Source organism: Anguilla rostrata, chromosome 13 (assembly GCF_018555375.3).
Source record: "Anguilla rostrata isolate EN2019 chromosome 13, ASM1855537v3, whole genome shotgun sequence".
NCBI lineage: Eukaryota > Metazoa > Chordata > Actinopteri > Anguilliformes > Anguillidae > Anguilla > Anguilla rostrata.
This window is the reverse complement of record NC_057945.1, coordinates 5686714-5708599: the sequence shown is the minus strand read 5'-3', so window position 1 is coordinate 5708599 and position 21886 is coordinate 5686714. Positions and strand designations below refer to the sequence as shown.

General features: G+C 45.1%; 1 protein-coding gene across 3 annotated transcripts in view; it reads right to left on the bottom strand.

Annotated features, from left to right (window-relative positions):
- LOC135238547 (membrane-associated guanylate kinase, WW and PDZ domain-containing protein 1) overlaps positions 1-21886 on the bottom strand; it is an 86623-nt gene that overhangs the window by 55293 nt on the left and 9444 nt on the right. For all 3 annotated transcript variants that reach the window (XM_064306562.1, XM_064306563.1, XM_064306561.1), the window contains exon 2: positions 4185-4474. In XM_064306562.1, coding sequence (XP_064162632.1) covers positions 4185-4464 — 280 coding nt within the window. In that variant the 5' untranslated portion in view covers positions 4465-4474. The remainder of the gene's footprint in view (positions 1-4184; positions 4475-21886) is intronic.

Here is a 21886-nt window from a genome sequence, read left to right as displayed (position 1 = left end):
ATGGTACAGAACCCTGTCATTATTTTATTTGATTAGTAATATTATTTTGTATATTCCATAAAATTCTACAGAATGCAGCAGCAAACTTCAATTCTGATAAGAAACTATTTTATTTCATTATTATTTTAGTATTTATAATTAATTTTTTCCCAGTAGAGTTGTTTCTGTGATATTATATGTAGCTTACCATCCATAATGTTTTTTTCTTCATTTGTCTCGGTACTTCAAAATTTTAGATTTTTAATCAAGCAATTCACGTGGTTGTGTACATTCTCAGCTTTTCTTAAAGGATTTGCCATGTCAGGGCACCATAATGTTTGGGACATATTAATGTAATGTAAATGAAAGTAGATGTGTTTAGTACTTTTTGTTGCATATCCTTTGCTTGCAATGACTGCCTGAAGTCTGTGACCCATAAACATCACCAGGTGCTGACTATCTTTTCTCTTCAGCACGTGAAACACATGTTCAGTTGGATTCAGATCAGGTGACTGACTTGGTCAGGCAAGAATTCTCCATTTCTTGGGTTTGAAAAACTCCTTTGCTGCTTTAGCAGTATGTTGTAAGGATCACTGTCTTGCTGTAGGATGAAGTGCCATCAAATGAGTTTGAAGGCATTTGCTTGAACAGATAAAATGTTTCTGTACAATTCAGCATTCATTCTGCTCATGCTATCAGCAGTTACATCATCAGTGAAAACAAGTGAGCCAGTACCTGTGGCAGCCATACATGCCCAACCCATAGCACCCCCATCACCATGTTTCACAGATGAGGGGGACTACTTCGGATCTTGGGCAGTTCCTTTAGGCCTCCACACTTTGCTCTTGACATCACTCTCATAAGACTGAATCTCTGTCTAATCTGTCCAAAAGATCTTTTCCCAGAACTCTGCAGGCTCTTGTAGATACTTCTTGGCAAACTGTAACCTGGCCATCCTGTTTTTTGTGGCTAACTAGGGGTTGCATCTTGCAGTGTACCATTTGTACTAGTTGTATTTGTGAAGCCTTGTGTGGACAGTAGTCATGGAAACATCCGTCTGACAGATCAGAGAGTTTCTGATCTGTCAGACAGGTGTTTGCAGGGTTTTCTTCACCGTGGTGAGGATTCTTCAGTCATTAACTGTAGAGGTCTTCCTTGGCCTACCAGGCCTTTTGCAATTAATGAATTGACCCAGTGCTCTCCTTCTTCTTAGTGATGTGCCAACAGTTGATTTTGGTCAGCCTAAGGTTTGGCCAATGTCTTAGACAGTTTTTTTAAAATCCTCAGCCTCATAATGGCATCCTTGACTTAGCCTAAATGAAGAGGCTACATATAATAAAGTGCTGTAATGGTGAAACCAATATGTATAAAAACACCCTTTAAAAGAACCCTTTAAAAAAATAAAAGCTGAGAATCTGCACCTTAACCACATGATTGTTTATAAATTGTGAAATGCAAAGCCAAACCAAGAAAAAAAATGCCTTTGTACAAAACATTATGCTGCTTAATACATATATATATATCAGACCTGGGTCAAATACGTATTTGTTTTGGATTCAAATACTTTTCTGTGCTCTATTGATCTTGCCTGGTGTAATTGAGCCTGCCAATATGACCAGAAGGCGGGGTTTGCACTTGTTGAGAGTATTTCATTGGTTCCAATACACCAGACAAGATATATACTGTATATTTCCTGCGCAGTTGGGAGTTGTGGTGCAGAGTCCTGGTTCTACTTACATTACATTACATTACATTACGTTACATTAAATAAAATTCACTTAGCAAACACCCTTATCCGCCTCAACTTGCAGAAGTGAGGAACGTATGCCTCAGAGACACAAACGCGCGATTCTGTCGCCGTGGACACCGCTGAATCACTGATCAATCTGGCTGTGGAGGCTGGGTGGGGTGGGCGGGGGGGTGGGGGGAAGATTCGGCTGGGAGACATATGGGCAAACAGAGAGGCTGAGCGCAAACACATCCATCTCCCGCTCTATAAATACTCCCGACAAGCTTAAACTCCCTTCACAATCGTGTTACCCGTCTACGTTCGTTTCGACAACGACAACAACTTCACTTTGCATCCTTTTAACCTGCATCCACACGACGAACAAAGAGAAAAATGCAATAAAGGAAACAGCAGAGGCCACGGGTGGCGATGTTCTAGCATCTGTTCTAGAGTCTGAGGTTTGGCGGTACTGGGATGACGGCACTTCAGTCCCAGTGTAGAGTAGAGTAGAGTAAAGTAAAGCTTGAATGTCCCAGAGGGGGGACATTCAAGCAGTCAATAATAAGTAAAAATGGAATCCATGCAATATGTACATACAATATAGACATACATACACACATAAACACAAGTACACAGTTAGCGCCGACGTCACTGTTGTCGTTGTCTCTTGTCCGTCCACGTCGTGCGCACTCCCATTCGCACAACATGGACAGAACACGCAAAGAAAGGCAGAACTGTTTATGAACCTGTGTTGTGTGAACACACTGGACTTTTTTGGGTGCCTAATAAACATTCCATAGGAGATGAATAAGCCAACAACGTAAAAAAGAGCGCAATTAAAGGGCCCTTTGATGTTATTATCAATATTAATGCATTCATAATATGAATGAATAATATAAGAATAATATGCTGGTATAAGTCTGGGAGGGGGGGGTGATTCAATAATTCAGTGCAGCGGGTAGGCTATGTTGGGACAAGGTAGGAGGATGATTCAGTGATTCAGTGGAGCAGGTATGTGGCTTTAGGGTTGGGAGTGATTCAGTGATTTGGTGGAGCAGGTATGCTGGTATAAGGTGGCACAGGGGGACGGGGGATGGGTGGGGGGGGTGATTCACTGTAGCAGGTATGCTGGATTTAGGCAGAGGTGGAAAGTCAGAAAGGTCAGAAAGCAAAATGTGTCCACCCATGAACTCAGCCAGCTGATTCCACTAATTAGTTCCACCTCCATGATGCAGAATTGTGCTAATTAGTAAAGGAGCTAATTAGTCCAAGGTGATTGGAACAAAATACTAGGGAGGACTTCTTTCTGAACCTGGATTTTTCCACCTCTGGGGTGATAGAGTGATTCAGTGTAGTACAGTAGGTATGCTGGTATACGTATGTTGTTGCAGCCAGGGTGTCTGGATGACCACACAGCAGGAGAGCTCAGGAAATGCTGGCAGACACCCCCTGCAGACGCCCCCAAACAAGGAAACGCACAAAGTCTCTTACACATTTACATTTGCCATTTATACTGCATGTAGGGATTCTGTTTAAATACCCCACCTTTCCCGCACTGGGGCTAAAACTAAAGCCTACAACCTGGTCAGCTTTCCGACCCCAAAGCGATGCAGGTGTTCACACCACACCCAGCTATTAATCCTCCTCCTGCTTTCATTGTTCGCAATGTGCTCCGTGGAAAATGCTTCCTAAAGAAAGAGGCTCTGTGTTCCTCAGTTTAATAGGTTAAATTATATACTACTGGGAGGCGTTTGTTCCCAGACCCTGAAAGCGTGGACACCTGGCCACTGACACTAAACTCTCTGTGGAACAGGCATAAGCCGACAACACAAAGCATAAATATAAAAATCGTGAAAACTACGTTTGGACTAATGTAAGTGTGGTGAAATCCAGTGCCACACTGTTTGCAAGGACATCCACTTCTCACTGTTCCCCCTCCACTACCTGTCATTCTAGCACGGATGTGCAGTCACTGCAAGCGCAGCTGGACTGTGAGCGTAGAGTGTGCAGCTGAGGCAGTGGATGGCAGACTGGCCAAGGGCTGTGCGCTAGCGCAGTCACTGTGCAAGGCTTGTGCATCCTGTGCAAGGCGTCAGCGTGTGCAGTCACTGCCAAAGGTGTGCAGCTGACTGCAGTCACTGGCCAAGGCTGCGCAGTGGACTGTCGCACTACCAAAGCTGTGCACTAGCAGCTGACTGTGCTGTCCAAAGGCTGTCAGCTGAGGCAGCTGGACTGTGCAGTCACTGTCCAAAGGGCTGTGCAGCTGGACTGTGCAGTCACTGTGCCAAAGGGCTGTGCAGCTGGACTGTGCAGTCACTGTGCCAAAGGGCTGTGCAGCTGGACTGTGCAGTCACTGTGCCAAAGGGCTGTGCAGCTGAGGCAGCTGGATTAAACCACCAGGGGGCAGTATCACCTGCTGTAGTGACAGATCTCCCGCTCTCTCACATCTCAGAACTCCACCTGCAGGGAGGCGTACCTGGTGAGACGGTCTTGATGCGGATGGGGTGGGGGCAGGAATTGAGAACGCCCCTGACGTCCCCCAGGGTCATTCCCAGGACGGGCGTTCCTCCGATCTCAAGGATGACGTCACCCACTGTGGCCCCGCCCCCAGGGGCCGCAGTGACGAATGGGAACTCTCCGTAGTCGGCTCCGCCCCCAATGGCCACACCCAGCTCCCCGGAGGCACCGCCCAGAGGGACGAAGCTCTCCTGCACCTTGGAGCGCCAGTGCAGTTTCTTGACGGCAACCTTAGACATGGTAAATGAGCTGGAGGAGGGGGGGGGAGACAAGGGACAGGGTGAGTGATGTCATCACCAAGTAACTATGATGTAATCATTCAGGGACAGAAGGTCAGGGATCCTTCCTTCCACTGCAAGTTTCCGCTATGTGTGTCTGTTCCAGTCACTGCAATGTGTGTCTGTTCCACAGTCACTGCTATGTGTCTGTTCCACAGTCACTGCAATGTGTCTGTTCCACAGTCACTGCAATGTGTGTCTGTTCCACAGTCACTGCTATGTGTGTCTGTTCCACGGTCACTGCAATGTGTGTCTGTTCCACGGTCACTGCAGTGTGTATCTGTTCCACAGTCACTGCAATGTGTGTCTGTTCCACGGTCACTGCAATGTGTGTCTGTTCCACGGTCACTGCAATGTGTCTGTTCCACGGTCACTGCAGTGTGTGTCTGTTCCAGTCACTGCAGTGTGTGTCTGTTCCACAGTTACTGCTATGTGTGTTCGTTTCACAGTCCCTGCTATGTGTGTCTGTTCCAGTCACTGCAGTGTGCGTCTGTTCCACAGGCACTGCAATGTGTCTGTTCCACAGTCACTGCAATGTGTGTCTGTTCCATTGCAAGGTGAACTACGTTTCCAGTTAGACTGTACAGTGCTCAGCCTTTTGGTCTCTTTGGATAGTGGCTCTTAAATAGCACTGAAAGATTACTTTAAAAAGTTTTAAAGTAAACTTAAAATCAGTTTTATATACAGAAATTTCAAAGCATTATAATTTCACTGTAGTATGACGTTGTCGTATGCCACGTATACTCTATAATAAAAGAAGCACGTTTAGATAATACATTTTCAGAGATTAAATATACAGTGTCTTTCACCTGCTAAATCGCTTTTTGGGAACTGTCAAACATATCTAAAGCATGGCATCATTTTCAATAGACCAGACCCATATGCAGAATAATAAATCATTTTCTGCTCGTTACAAACGAACAGAAAATCTTTAGCACTGCTTCGCAAACTCTGAGCACAAATGGCATCATTAAATACAAGATTCGCATGTGAAGATTATGCCTACAAAACATTCTCACACAGCTCGAACTGAAGGACAGAAACTCTGGGTGGGTTGTTCTTTTCAGCTAACATGTAAATACAACAACAAGACAAATTATTTAATCACTTCAAAGGAATCCGCATAACCTGATAAACCTGATATAAATCTCAGGCAAAGCCCGAAGGAAATGGAAGGTCCGAGAGGTGGGGGAGAGAAAGGAGACAGTGTGACGGAGGAGGAGCTCCGGGTCATTACACACAGGAATAAGGGCACAGCGGAGGTACATTCTGTTCTTTAGGGGACAAATTTTCCAAATGTACCCTGAAAATACAATCATGTTCTCTGTGGGTACTAAAATAAGTGCATTTTACAAGCAAGAAAGATTCATTAAAATTCATACCTTTTTTCTGAGAATGTGAAGAACATATAATCAGAGCCACATCTGACAACAATGTAAATATATCAAATACAATCAGAGCCACACCTCTTGGGCTATGTACATATATCAAATATAATCAGAGCTACATCTATGGACCATGTAAACATATCAAATATAATCAGAGCCACAACTATGGGCCATGTAAATATATCAAATATAATCAGAGCCACAACTATGGGCCATGTAAATATATCAAATATAATCAGAGCCACAACTATGGGCCATGTAAATATATCAAATATAATCAGAGCCACAACTATGGGCCATGTAAATATATCAAATATAATCAGAGCCACAACTATGATCATGTAACTGTCCAAGATCTGACCATGCCTGAAGCTGGGCGATGAGTCTATGTCAACTGGACAGAGAAAAACGACCGTAAATACCACAACGGTAGCAAAACTGATTAACTGTGTTCTAGGCATGTAGGCAGAGTACAGTATGCTGTACTTAGAAGCCATCTAATCCACCTATCCATGTTGACTACAGATGACATTGCTGTTCATGACTATTTTCCTCTAGGACTGAAAGAGGTTCCGTGGAGACAGAGCAGAACAGCAGGAATTGCTGGGAATATGGCAGCCGAACGTCATAAAGCTGAGGGTAATCAGAGAGAGGATTATCCCTGACGACGACACAGTTACCGACATTCAAAATGGCAGCATTTCCAAAGAGCACAGAGAACTGCAGATAAATGTAGCAAGTATGGAACAAGTGTACAAGGTCCTATTTGACCAGAACAGTAATTTAGAAGGAGTTATGTTCAGTTGTGCAGATGTTAATACCAATACTAACACTAATACTGTGATTTCTCTGTTTCTACAGAAGATCATGGAGCTGGACTCAGGTCAGACTTCCTACAAATACATTTTTGTACATTTGTAGCCGTTATTCATAGTCATGAACACATTAAATCCAGTTCGCATATTAAACATTACTCTCTGACCTAGCCTATGCTACATCAAACTGGGAGGCATGACAAGCTACAGCATCAAGATAATGATACAAAGTACAAAAGTAGTGCCGGATGGAGGAACATGTAACTTGAGTGGCACAGGAGGTACATGTGTAGCATGAAAGAGGAGGATTTAAGTTGTAGGTAGACTCAGTCACACTGCGCCGTCCAAAGGAAAAGAATGACTCTAAAAAAGTGAAGCACATCTGATGACATCATCAGTGGACGCAGCATTCTAGATCTTTGTCACATACCACCAGTGCGAAGATCCCCCCCGCCCCAGCAGGTATAAAAGTTAGGGACAGCAATTGCGCGCTCTCTTCCTGCATGGTCTCCTGCCCCTTTCAACCACTGTCCTTTGAGTTCCCACATACTGTGGAACTCCTATGGGCCTAACCCGAGTTCTCACTCTGTAGAACTCTAATTCGAAGGCTTGCAGAACGCACAGATGCACAGAAAGTCCAGCCCTGGTTTTCTTTTCTCCCGGGTAATTAGTGCTACTGATTGGCCAGACTGTCTTCACACCTGACTCCCAGGCAAAAGGAGGGTGGAAAACCAGCAGGTCTCGGCCCTCGAGGACCGTGAGTTGCTGATCCCTGCGCAGTAACCAGGCTCTGCCGACTTAGCTTGCCCGTGGCGACTTAGCCCAGCCCATCCCTTTCCGACAACCGACTGGGTGTGGGGGACAACAACATGGCCGCTGCTATGGAACAATGACTCGGCATGCGTGCCTCACACCTGGAAACCTCCACGATTTCACAACGCTAAGACTGACCCCACAGCAAACACCGCAGACCGATACATGCGTGAATGGGCGGACAGTAAGACTGAGCAAACTTTCCAGGCAATAGCAGTTTACCTTAGTTTGTATTGAGTTTAATGTGATATCGCGTGTTCCCATTTTGTCCTTTAAAATCGTTTTCCCTGGCGATGGAACCGATACAACCGCACACGTGGTCCTTCTCTCTCCCTCCCTCTCTCCCCTGACAACTTTCCAACCCTAACTACAACACACTCATAGTATAGTTGGTAGTGGAAGAATAGCTAGCTTGGTTGCATGTACCACTTAAGAGCTGAAGTTGTGCTTCGCTCTCCGGCACTACCGGGAGAAATACATACTCCTTCGTAGCTGAGCGAAATCATTCAGCCATGCTGGTTACACTATACATATATACCCCACACATACGCGACTGTTACGGCCTGGCTCGAAAAGCCGCAAGAACAGACACAAAAACAAAAACAACAATCTAAAAACTTATTTAAAAACACAAACCCAGACATTTGGTAGAATAAATAACGAACTAATCACAAACTAAACGAAGGAAAACCCGCAAAGTTCAAACAAAACGATCTTCACAAAAACTACAAACCCAAAACCACAAATCAAACCACAAACCACAAACCACACACAAAAGAAACCCGAAAGAAAGATGTCCCCTGCCTCATACTGCTGGGCTTATGTTGGCTCACAGGCAGGTGGAGGCAATGAGGCAATTAGGTAATTAAGCAACTACCTCCACCTGCACTACCCAGGCAAGCAGAGGCTAAGTTATTCAGCCACGCCGGTTACACTATACATATAGCCTATACCCCACGCATACGCGGCCACCCGCCGTTTACCCTTCCCCCTTTCGTCCACAGACCAAGGGACACGGGCACACACGCAACCACACACACACGGGCACACACGCAACCACACACACACGGGCACACACGCAACCACACACACACACACACGGGCACACACGCAACCACACACACACACACACGCACACACACACACACCCCTACCTTCCTTTATTTAGCATAATTCTCCCCATAGTTTAGTTTGTGTATGCACTATTTGTACGTTTGTTTAATAAATTCTTATATTAAACCCGTGTCTGTTTTGATGTTGCCAGAACATGAGAATCTGATCCCAAAATAGCCTATCCAGAACTATATCCTTCAGGTTATCATAAATCTTTGATTTAATTATTTGATCACTAATATTTGTAATCTTGATTATTAATTGAAGTTTCAAATTTATGGTCGGATAATCCAGATAACTGTAATTTTACGAGACTGATTTTTTAATTGTGCGGTTATACCGCTTCCCCTACGTAAGTGGTGCCCAATGTGAGAATACAGACGTATAATCCCGACATATGTGGTGCCCCATGTAAGGCTACATTGTCATTTCCCCCTGACAAGTGATAAAAATGATCCCAGATCCCTAGATTTAGTCTGACAAAAAGAAGAAAGCCTTGTGCAAATATAATGGGACATTGGGCAGGAGAGGAGCTCGCAGGACAATGAGGCAGCAACATCAGTTTGTGAGCGGCCATTAGGCCAAAATGGTGCGATTCATCATCAGGCAGTTCTTGGACAGAGTACTCGTTTTTGGTACGGGGGCGGGGGGGGTCACAGAAAACAGAAGTCCCGCTGTACCTCCCCCTACCCCCCTCCCCCCCCTCCCTCCCTCCCTCCCAAATGACAGTTTCTTTTCTGCCAGGTCAGGTATTTGCTGTGTTTGCATAACATACACTCAAATTCCAGAAGAACAAGCACTCATGCAGGTCTCTGAAATGCCATAGGGTGTGACTCTTGTTCCCTTTTTCTTTCCAAACAAAAAAAAAACGTTGAGTCTGAGAGTCTGGCCTTTCCTGCACACGTACATCCTGGTTTTGAAGGGCTGCCCACATTGGATTCCCCCCCCCTATGAGGCATTTAAAATGAAAATGCCATGCTCCCTGAAGAATGCCCATGTCACAGGTCATGTGAGGGACAGAAAGGCAGGGAGTGCCTGAGTGACAGGACCAAACAGCGCCAAGGTGAGACTCAACCAGCGCAGCCGGGCAGGTAGAATACGGATGAGCGGGTGTGTGTGTGTGCCTGTGTGCGTGAAAGTGTGTGTGCGTGAAAGTGTTGCGTGCGTGTGTGTGTGTGTGTGTGTGTAGGTGCGTGTGTGTGTGTGTGCGTGTATGTGTGGGTGGTGCAGTCTAGATTCCATCCTCATACTGGAACAGTGCCATACCAAACCATGGGGCCAGACCATGGGGCCCATACACACCCTGGAATAGTGCCTCACCAGATACCAGACCATGGGGAACATCCACACACTGGAACAGAGCCTTAAAAGATACCAGACCATGGGGAACATCCACACACTGGAACAGAGCCTTAACAGATACCACACCGTGGGGCCCATCCACACACTGGAACAGAGCCTTAAAAGATACCAGACCATGGGGCCCATCTACACACTAGAACAGTGCCTTAACAGATACCAGACTAGACTGTACATCTAGACTGTATTTCAGGGTAATCAAATTAAGCTTTAAAAAAAACAAAAACACAGGAGATAAATAATTGCGTCATGGTCAAGTTATTAATATAATATCTGTTAATCCCTGTTTTGGGGAGGAGCGATCTTAGCTCTGTGCCAGTTTCACCCAGCTCAACAGCGGCATTATTCTCATGCCACTCCATTATCAGAGTGGTTAAAAGGGAGGCAACATCAAACAGATGGGTAACATTGATTTCTATTAGCCCTGAAAGTAGCCAGCTAGCTAAGTTAGGTCATTGATGCCAGTCAGTCAAGATCATTGACAGTGTACCTCGCCAGCCAGCAAGCTAACATTATTTAAAAAGTTAGATAATTTAGCTACGCTTTTACATTTTCAGTGATGTAAAACAGATTTGTACAGGGTAACAAGGAAGCTAAGGCATTATTTAACTCAGTATTTTATATCTGAAACCTGAAAACAGAATGCTACCATTTGAGCGGAGCTGTAGCAAAGTGCGTTCACACACGGCCAGCTGGTGAAGCAGTCGTCCGCGGTTTCCAGTTTGCATTTTCTAAATAAACCCAAGGTTTAGGAAAATGAAAAAATCCTCTCCACTGACTGCCGGCATAGACGCTCTTACAAATTCTCACGAACACCTTTTCAACACTTATTTTCATTTCACAAGTTAATGTTGTGCCTAATGCGTGCTAAATTAATGCTCTCCCTGCTTTGAAGCAAAGGTTAGGTATAATTTGATACAAGACCACAGCTTCCATCCTAAAAAAGGACAAGCCACCCAGTACCCCCTTCCTGTGTTTCTGTACATATTTTTACATTTTCATAAAATATCTACTACTACTAATACTACTACTAGTGTGTATGTATGTGTGTGCATGAATGTACTGTATGTGTGCATGTGTGTGTGCGTGGGGGCGAGGGGTGTGTGTGTGTGTGTGTGTGTGTGTGTGTGTGTGCATGTACATGCATTCCTGTATCATTCCTACCACGTTAAACCTGCGCAATAATGATACGGATATATTCTGTAAGGTGTCTGCTAACACTCCAGATGTTGTTGTTGTTGTTCTTGATGAGGAAAGCGGAGCGGTTCCTGTTTTGGAGGTAGGCTGTAGCTCTCATTCCAGTGTAGAAGAGGCCTTCCTCACTAAGGTACTTAAGGTTCAGCCTCTGGTGTCAGCCCTTGAATATCTTGGCCATCGAAGTAGGTTTTGTAGTATGTATATTTGGTAGCCTAGGCAATGTCCACAGATTGGTGCAAAGGGGTCTGCCATTGGCAGGAATGTCAAAATGGCGGGCAAAGCAGCCGGCAAGATACCGTTCAATGTTAGCAATCATAGCCGCCATATTTGGAGGCGGCCCTGCTGTCTATATCCCTAATGAACCTGCAAGTCATTCATGTCATTATTATGTCTTGCCTATTACTGTGTGCATCCACTGTTTATGTCCTTTGATGTTACTTTGGTATGTGGACATGTATAAAAGTATCCAAATGTTTGTGGGTGTGTGTGTGTGTGTGTGTGTGTGTGTGTGTGCACGTGCGTGGGTGTGTGTGTGGGTGTGTGAGAGAGATGTTGCTGAAGAGTGACTTTGGGAGAGAGGAAAAAGAACACTGATAAGAATGAGAGACAGGGGGCAGGGCGATTAGCAACCGTAGTTACAGTATTCCTCTCCCCGTTTCATTTAAAAGTTCTTAGTCTTATCTTCATACGCTTGTCATGCAAATAGAGCACTTTTGAACTTAAACTTCAAAGGGAGAGACAGAGAGAGAGATAGAGGGGGAGAGAGACAGAGAGAAATGGAGAGAGGGAGACAGAGAGAGAGATCGAGGGAAAGAGAGACAGAGAGAGAGAGATGGAGAGAGGGAGACAGAGAGAGAGAAATAGAGGAAGAGAGAGAGGCGGAGAGAGAGATGGAGGGAGAGAGAGGGAGAGAGAGAGATGGAGGGAGAGAGACAGAGAGAGAAATAGAGGAAGCGAGAGAGGCAGAGAGAGAGATGGAGGGAGAGAGAGAGAGCACCACATGTAAATTTGGAAGCAGGGTGATATTTTCTATAACAGGCAACACCTCCGACTCCAGCCGGCAGGCAGGAGAGAGACGCCCACGAGCGCCAAGCTGACAGCGAGGAAAGGCGGAAAAAGCAGAGAGTGCAGCCCAGCTCCCGGTGGCTGCAGACTCTACCCTGACAGGCTCCAGGCCAACCTGAGGGGTGATGAGGCCTCCCCCCCCCCCCAAATTATGTTGTTTTTCCTCTCTGTCGGCCACAAGGGAGAAAAAGGCTGAAATTTAAGCTCTGGCTGTATCGGGACATGGCTTCTCCATGGGAGGAGACTTTCTGTTCTGAACATACTGAACGTTAGATTACATTCCAGGCATTTAGCAGATGCTCTTATCCAGAGCAACATAGTATCCATTCATACAGCTGGATGTATACTGAAGCAATGCAGCTTAAGTACCTTGCTCAAGGGTACAACGGCAGTGTCCTACCCAGGAATTGAACCTACAAGCTTTCGGTTACAAGGCCAGTTACAAGCCCAGTTCCTTACCCACTGTGCTACATTGCCACCCATAGCATTCTGTACCACCTGATCAATGCACCCCAGCAAAATGCATTCTACAGTCTCCTGTCCTGTTAGACAGAAGGAGACAAAGAAGGAGGCGGGGCTTCTGATCTGATTGCTGTGGCTGAGAGGAGTCAGAGGTGCCCCAGCCCAGATGGCACTGACCGCATCACTGAGAACGATCAGCCAATCAGATGACCATGGCACATTTCGCACCCCAACGCCCATCCAGATGGAATCGCAGTGGAAATAAAGGGCTTCTTTTGGCTGTTTGAGACACAGCCAGTGGGGGGCAGTGGGACAGAGATAGCAGGGGCAGTGGGACAGAGCAAGAGGGGCAGTGGAACAGAGCAAGCAGGGGCAGTGGGGCAGTTAGCAGATGCAGGGGGACAGAAGAAGCAGGGGCAGCGGGACAGAGCTAGCAGGGGCAGTGGGGCAGTTAGCACGGGCAGTGGGACAGAGCTAGCAGGGCAGGTGGAGGCAATTAGCAGGGGGACAGAGCTAGCAGGGGCACTGGGACAGAGCTAGCAGGAGAAGTAAGGTAGTTAGCAGTGGCACTGGGACAGAGCAAGGATGTGCACTGGGACAGAGCTAGCAGGGTACCAAACATCTGTCACTTGGCAGATTATGATCCTAAGAGGTTATTTACTCAGCAGGTGATTGGCACAGATCTCCCAGCCCAGTCTACCTGAACACAGATACATTCCCCTGCACTTTCTCCTCTTCACAGCTGAGAGCAAACACATGGAGACACAGGCAAGGACAACACCAGCTGCCAGTCCACTCCTCCACCATGTCCTCTGTGACCCTGCTTCAACACGATTCACTTCTCCATCTTTCTCTCACTCTCTGCATCATTCTCTTTCTCTCTTCAACTTCTGTGCCCAACTTTTGTTCTCCATTCTTCTCTTTCTCATACTCTCTCCATCTTTCCTTCTCTTCATCTTTCTCTTTCTGACTATCTTTCTCTTTCTCTCTATATATCATTCTCTTTCACTCTCTCAATCGTTCTCTTTCACTCTCACCTTTCACTCTCCCATCTTTCTCCTAATCTCACTCTCTCCATCTTTCTATTTCCCTCACTCTCTCATTCCCTCCCCTGCTGGGAGTCGGTCTGCCTATGAATCACACCTCTCCAAGGCAGCAGCCACCGCCACCTCTCTCTCGCGCACACATACACACACACACACACACACAAACACTGCGCAGACACACTCACAAACACGCACGCACACTACAATTTAGTCATAAGTGTAATCTTCTGATCTTTACCATAAAGACTTCGATCATAAATTTCACGTCACTGGATTCAATGTTATTAGTGAAGATATGAAGATACAAGAAAGAAGATACAAGACAGACACATACAAACTAGTTTAATCTATTCTTGAAAACTGAACCTGCATGAAAAAATGCTTCAATACCAAGATTCAGCTTAGAAACAAAAAGCTCAAGACAACTGTGCCGTCTTCATGCATGTGAACACGTGACCTGGTCTTTTCAGAACGGGCTATTCTGTCGTTATGCCTATTTTAATTATCCGCTCTGAAAGCTCAGGGATGCAGAAGTAGGAAGGGCTGTCAGGTCCTGTAAACACCCAGCAGACTCCCAGTCTAAGGACGCACGGCTCTGCTCAGCCTCCTCCTCTCGGTTTGGGTTCAGTGTAGCCCGCGGATCACCACACTGTCACTCCAGGTTTATAAACTGCGGTTATTTTCCCAAGAAAAAACTCAGAACACTCCACAGTATCCAATCTCTCCATGAGTGCGAAAGGGCTCTAAAAAACCAAACCACCAAACTCAGATGAGATGTAAGGAGAAAATATTTATGCCTCACAAATAAAAAAACAGGATAACAAATTCTTTCATTTCATTAAATGATTCTTTCCATTGTGGCATTTATTTGTTGACACATGATGTTTAAATGCATTCAGTGATGAGAGGCTGTAATTGGCTTTTTTTGGTTAAGGCCAAGTGTAAAAATAAAATTAATTAAAAATTAATTTGCAGGATGCACCCAAGATGACCTAATCTCAACAGCCTAATCAAAACTGTTTTTAAATGCAATGTCATAGTACACATTTTCAGGACAAAGAACATCAGTAGAATCTGTATTACAGATGGAGAAATATACTCCACTTCAGCAAAACCTATATGAGAGATGGTTATCTTCTCCGGTAAAGCAGATGAGGAAGGACCCCGGGAATCTTGTTTCAAGTGAAAAATGGTGAATCATCCTGGTGTCCAATGAAAAGGAGATGCAAGGTTTATTTTCGAAAAGCAAGCCAAACCCATAAAAAGCGCCACACGTCGAAAAAAAATGCTGACCTTTAGCTTGGAAAGAGCTGACCACTCCATATATCTGTTTTCAAATCCTTCCTGTCTCCACCTGATCAGCTGGTGTCAATGCTGCACTGTCCTTGCTTTGCTCTGTAACATCATATGGAGGGGGAGGAGGAGGAGTCTTTAGAAAGTACAGAATCTGTAAGCAAAGCCTCCATTGTCAGAGCATTTGTGCTGCTTTGTTCCTGACAGAAACTGCTTTTGGAGGTCAGTACTTTTTTCACTGCCAGGAGAATTTTAAATCGGTCGCCGTTGGGTCACTGTACCAGGCTGTAATCTCACCCGGAGATGAGTTGGGAAGACGATGCAGCGGTATACACACTGGCTGCCACTGAACCGCTGGCTCCAAAAAACTCATGTCTGTTTGCGTTTACTGCATTTAAGAAACCTTAGAGGAAATTAGTGTTAATCAGTTTAACCATCAGGGCCCAAGTTGAACTATGCGGTTGTTCCCTGCACTTGGACCGGTACTTCTCTCTAGGGGTTTCGTCATACTTGTTCCTGGTTATGGTTATACACTTTGTTGTACGTCGCTCTGGATAAGAGCGTCTGCCAAATGCCTGTAATGTAATGTAATGAAATCCCATTGAGAGCCAGCCGTCCCAGAGTGCACTGCTCTATGTTATAGCCCACAGCATGTTCTAAACATGGACACCAACATAAACAAGCAACATCAAAACAGATAGGATAAACATTTATCAGATGTTCTTATCCACAGCAACTCCCGCCGCTTACAGTCTTTATATACAACCCATTTATACAGCCAGATGTTTACTTTAGAAGGTCAGGTTAAGTGCCTTGCTCAAGGGTAGTATGGCGACGCCCCATCTGAGGATCAAACCTAACCCCTGGGAGTTCCAAAGCCAGTTCCATATCCATTGAACTACACAGCCTGCCATTCTTAATTCTTAACTATCAGAGGGGACTACTAGAACGAAACAGAGACTGGGGGGTGGTTGGGACGTGAATTCATTAGGCCTAAACTAACGGCAAATTTTTTCCAAACAACTACTCAGACCAGACATCATATTGTCTGGCATTGGTAATCACAAAGTCGGTAACCGTAGTCAGGACCCCAACCTGGACCATTGCAAATAATTTGGAAAAAAGTACACTGCGGTCAAAAACCGCGCATCTGCCAACCCTACCTCAAGGCAGTCTTCTTTCTCCAAAATACGCTACCGCTGAATTATCTTCCAAGGATATCAAACACTCGATGAGGTCCTAGCGCTACACTCCCAAGAAAACCAAGCATTCATTTCAAATGGAACTCTAGCATTAGCAGTATGAAGTCAAACTGTTGCGACCACCAGATGTTGCCAAGTCCACCAACACTGACAAATTAAGGATTAACGCTTTAATGTTCTCAAACATTTTACTTGGATGGGGCAACTGAATACTTTTCCAGAGCAAGATTTTTACAGCTTGTAAATGTAAACATACAGTGTGTAAATTTACAGGATGTAAATGCACAGTGTGTAGATATGCTGTGCGAATGAACAGTGGATAAATATACAGTGTGTAAAAATCTCAAGGCCATTGCAAGGGGCTGAGGGGTCATTTGTTGGCCGTCACCTTATAGCTCCAGTTTAACCGGCTACTGCAGAATGCAGGCTGAAGTGCTACAATGGATAATCACCGTAGACCGAGAGAACAAACATACGTATTTCTGAAGCTACACCTCAATGCAAAAAGAAAGAAAGTTTTTTAATGAAAAACTTGCACCAAAAAGGACAATATCCAGAATCCTGGAGTCTCAAACAAAATGGCTTGATGTTTACAAGAACAGGACAAAAACAGGCTTGTTGTAACTAGCATTACTTCACCTTTTCTAAATGTACAAGGGCTTCTGGGCTGAATTTCAATTCCAAAGTAGTGGAAGGGTAAAAAGTCACAACCGTGAATTAGCCTACATGAAACCAAACCATGAATTACATGAAACCAAAGCCACTTTCCTCAGCAGCACATGCATTTGACAAAGCCACTAAACACGGACTGGTGGCTTCATGCAACAAACTAGTCAGGAAGAAAATAAATATGTCAATTTATGCTAGGAATGAGTCCATCTTGATATGTTTACGAAAAAAAAGGCATGTTTCTGTCAAGCCGACATGATTTCATATGGGGAGAAAGCCAAAATGGCCAAAACACCAGCTGCCCGTATAATTCAGCAGTCCAGTGCGAAATCAACAACAGTTCAGGCAGCTTGGCAGAAAAAAAGCCAAATCAGGCCACGATATATGCACAAGGAATATCAAGCAAGTCAACACGCGACACGACCTCAGGGTTCTACTCTGTACTTTTCTGCCCAAGTGCTGATATTCTGTAGAAAATCTCAGTGTGATCGGTCAAAATCAGACAGAGCTGCCTAGCCTATCACCACTAAAACCGCCAGCTAAACATTGAAGTGTTAAACCGGACATGCTTGCTGAACTGAATCCCCCTGCTCACCAAAAAACCACACTCCTGGAATGCATGTTAACACCAGTGTTGGCAATGTGTTAAAGCCAACCATTTTTTAGAAATATTTTCCATTAGCACATTTGTGTATCCTCTGTAGACAAACATTCATACACAACTCCAATCTACTGTTATTAATCCAAAGTAACCCTTTCTTTCCTTTTTAAACAGTTATTGGAACTAAAATTTTGAAAAAGATGCATTTACAGCTTTATCACCTGTAAATGGGTCTGTACTTCAGTTATTCCCTCTCGTTCTCAGATTTATTCCCTCTGCTTCTCAAAGTTAGTCCCTGTCCTTCTCAGAGCTGATGCAGAGGACTTTTTAAACAGCAACATGGAATACAGGATAACAGCTTACTGTAGAAAAATCTCTTTACTCCTGGAATCACTAGTTCAATTTAAAATTCAGAAAACCAAGTGGGAGCTCATTTAGACTTGGAATAGGCCTAGAGAACACAGCCTAATACAACACAGGCTTTGCCAGCCAATAATGTGAATCTTCAAAGGCCTTCAGATATGAAAGGAAGCAAATTGCCTCACTTACGAACAGCCTTAATTGAATCCTGTAAGCTAACAGTCCTGAGGGAATGATGCTGGAAAGCCACAGTCTTTCATGGGGAATAGGGAGGGGGGGAGTAAAGACTAAAGAGAAACAAAGATCAGCCCTGATCTCTGTACACATCGGACTCTTACCCTGCGTTCACACAGCGAGCAACTCAGTTGATTGGTTGCTCATGTTTACTATGCTGAAGGAGGGGCAGGCACTTCCTGTTGTATCCTCTTAGTGGTCTCGAGCAACTGCACATTATTGAAGAGAAATAACGATGTCCTCAAAGACGTATATTTGCCTTATAACCATATATCATCTCCTTTTATTTCTATAGTTACGTCAGGACACTGATAAATATTTGTTATTGCTATCTCCTTAGCCATATATATCTATATATCTCTCTCACTAGTTAGCCACCTAGCTAGCAACCTCTCTATCCCTCTCATTAGCTGGCTAGCAATCACTTCATATCTCTCTCACCAGTTAGCTGCCTAGCTAGCAATCTCTCTATCTCCCTCACTAGCTAGCCAGCAAGCAAGTTGAACTGCCGTCCAGGCATAATTTTCAGATGGTTATCCCTGTACTCTTTTATAAAAAAAACATTGTATAACACCAGGTACAACCAAACCCTTCTCCTTCCTCTGACCTGAAGAGGAATTATTTCAAACCTTTCAGCCTGATGTCAAGTGACTAGGGCTCTCAAACAAACAACACCCCCCCCCCCCACTCGCTGAGTCTGTTAAGGGACGAGACTCAGCCAGAGAAGCATCCTTCTAAATAACAGCTCCTTCAGCATCTCTTCCTGATCCAACAGGCTGCCCTCCCTTAATTTTTGCAGTTTGCTTCAAAGGTTTAAATGCTCCAGTTGTGGGAGCATTAAGATTCACTGTTGTAGGACAGACTGCATGCCAGACACAAACTCCACATCACAGCCAGATTTAAAAATGAAAGATTAAGTCCTTGTGGGATGAAACACACACGCACACACACATGCACATGCGCATGCACACACACAAATGCACATTCACACAGATACACATGCTGAACATGAAAGAAACTCAGGTCTGTGCATCTGTAGTAGGCAAAAATTCATGATCTTTCACCAGGAGTTTAGTGTATTTTGTGTGCACTTTTCAGTGGAGAGTAATGCAGCTCTGTTCAGTGGAGAGTAAGGTAGATCTGTTCAGTGGAGAACAAGGTAGATCTGTTCAGTGGAGCAAGGTAATGTCAGAGTAAGGTAGATCTGTTCAGAGCAGAGTAATGTAGATCTGTTCAGAGGAGAGTAAGGTAGATCTGTTCAGTGGAGAGTAAGGTAGATCTGTTCAGAGGAGAGTAAGGTAGATCTGTTCAGAGGAGAGTAATGTAGATCTGTTCACTGGAGGGTAATGCAGCTCTGTTCAGTGGAGAGTAAGGTAGATCTGTTCAGAGCACAGTAGTGTAGATCTGTTCAGAGGAGAGTAATGCAGATCTGTTCAGTGGAGAGTAAGGCATTCTCCACTATAAGGCATTCTCCCCTACAGGAAAATTTCCCCCAATGGGTATTCTCCCCTATAGGGCATTCTCCTGTAATGGGCATTCTCACCAATAGGACATTCTCCCACAATGGATATTCTGCCCTATAGGGTATTATCCCATAATGGGCATTCTCACCAATAGGGCATTCTCCCACAATGGGAATTCTCCCCTACAGAGAACTGTAGGGGCCATAGAGGGTATTTTTGTACACACTTTGATATTTCATTATACTTCTTGTGTTCCCATTCTAATGTGTGCTCCCTGTAGAGATGAGACAAAGCCTCAGATAGGGCCTCAGATAGGGTGTTACTGGAGCACATGTTAACCTTTATAAGTTAGTCTGCAGCTATGTGCGTCTGTAACTAAGTACATTTGCAGCTATGTGTGTTTGAACATATCTTTGTAAATATTTAGTTAAGATAGTACGTTAGAATTTTTTGCTCGTCAGTTATTCTGTTAAACAGGTTATTGTTTTCGTTCTTCACAAAACCTCTTTTGGAAATTTGTTTGTGTGCACATGTAAAAAAAACTTCTACCTGGCTTCTCCCACTGTGACCAAAAACTATAGGAACGCTTTTGCTATTCATGCTGTTAACGTGAGAGTATTCCTATACATCGATCCCCACACCTTGCTGTCTTATCTGCACCCGTTTTAGAAATAACAACTGCTTGCTCTTAACTGGTTCATTACGCCTTCCAGGCAGTTTATTGGACGTTACTTTGGACTGATAAATATTTGAAGTTTGTTCAGTTTCATGGGACAGGCTGATTTACAGCTGTGCGCTTTTATGGATGGACGCGCCCATGCTCTGGTATCCGAAGGACAGGACCCCGCTCCACGGGTGAACTGAACCTGATTCAGAACCGCCTTTTCGCAGGTTCCCTTCCACACGCGGTCCACTCCGCCCCGCGAGAACGTGTCATGTGGTCTGAAGCGATCTCCGTCTGCACCCGCCACGGGGAAGGGAGAAGGAGAACAGAATGACCAGCGCTGAAGAGACACCTGAAGAGAGGTTGTTCCACCAGTTTTTTTATCCTCCTGCATTCAACACCTGCCTGTTCTCAACAAACAATCAGCATTAAAGGTGTCGGGTGCCATCGTTTCGGGTCAAACACTTCCCAGCACTATTGGTCTGTGGGGCCAATTTCCATTCTGCTTGCGATGGTACCTAATTTCTCCTTCACACCAAAATCTAACTGAGTGCAGTTTTGAAACACGCTGATAATCTGACTGAGCTCAGGTTTTAAACTGCAGTGTTTGAGACTCCATTGATTGCAGGGTTTGAGACTCCAGTAACTGCAGTGTTTGTGATGCCAGTGCTTGCAGTGTTTCTGAATCCAGTGATTGCAGTGACGGGCTTCATTTGCCCTGGCATAAGCTCATCAATGCAGACCAGTCATGCATTTTCATTCATGCGAAGACAACTGGTATTCCGAAACATTCTCAAACTTGAGAAATATCAACCGCTTTATCGGAAGGCGATCTGAAAGCTCTCATTAGCCAGGATCTGAGGTTAATTAAAGGATCGGTGAAGTGCTGTAACGACTGAACATTCTCAGATGATGGATAACGCTATCTCGGCTCCACACGAGAGACAGGAAGGGAGAGCAGGAGGAGAGAGATCGCCGAGAGATGAAGGAGAAAAGGAGAGAGAGGGAGAGAAGGTGGAAGGAGTGAAGGAGTGACGGAGAGATTCCCGAGGGAGCAGGGGGATGGGGGTTGGGCGTCGTGCCTCGGAGGTGGCGGTCCGGTAACCCGAGCGGGAACGGGGACCGCGTGTCGGGTTGTGCTGATCCAAGCGGATGTCTGAAGGTGACTGTCCTCTTCCTGCCGGGCCCAGCGCGCCCCACCTGGTATCGATCTCCACTTCCCCGCACCGCAGCGACCCAGGGGCGCCGCCGCCGACCCCCCACGGAAAGGCTGCCGGCCAATCGAAACAGACCCCGTCCTTTCCCGTACTTCAGTTCTTTTACCCACAATCCCCCCCACTCTCCCTTTTGTGATTCTGTTTATATCTAGGGAATTCTGAGCGGAGAATAACCTTCCCAAGGGTGCCAACCCCACTGACAACACATCAATTTGCGCTTGAGGAATTTGAAAACCATGTACTGCGCCTGCCCGTTGGTGAGAAATTAAGACAATCGGCTAATGCTAATTATAAAAGAGAGCCATGGGTGGCAGATGTGCAATTTCCGATTTTGACGGCGAGTCGCCATCTTGACTTCAAAAAATAACCGAAGGTATTGCTCAAAACAGTTGTCCTGAGACGGCAAATTGCGATTAATTAAA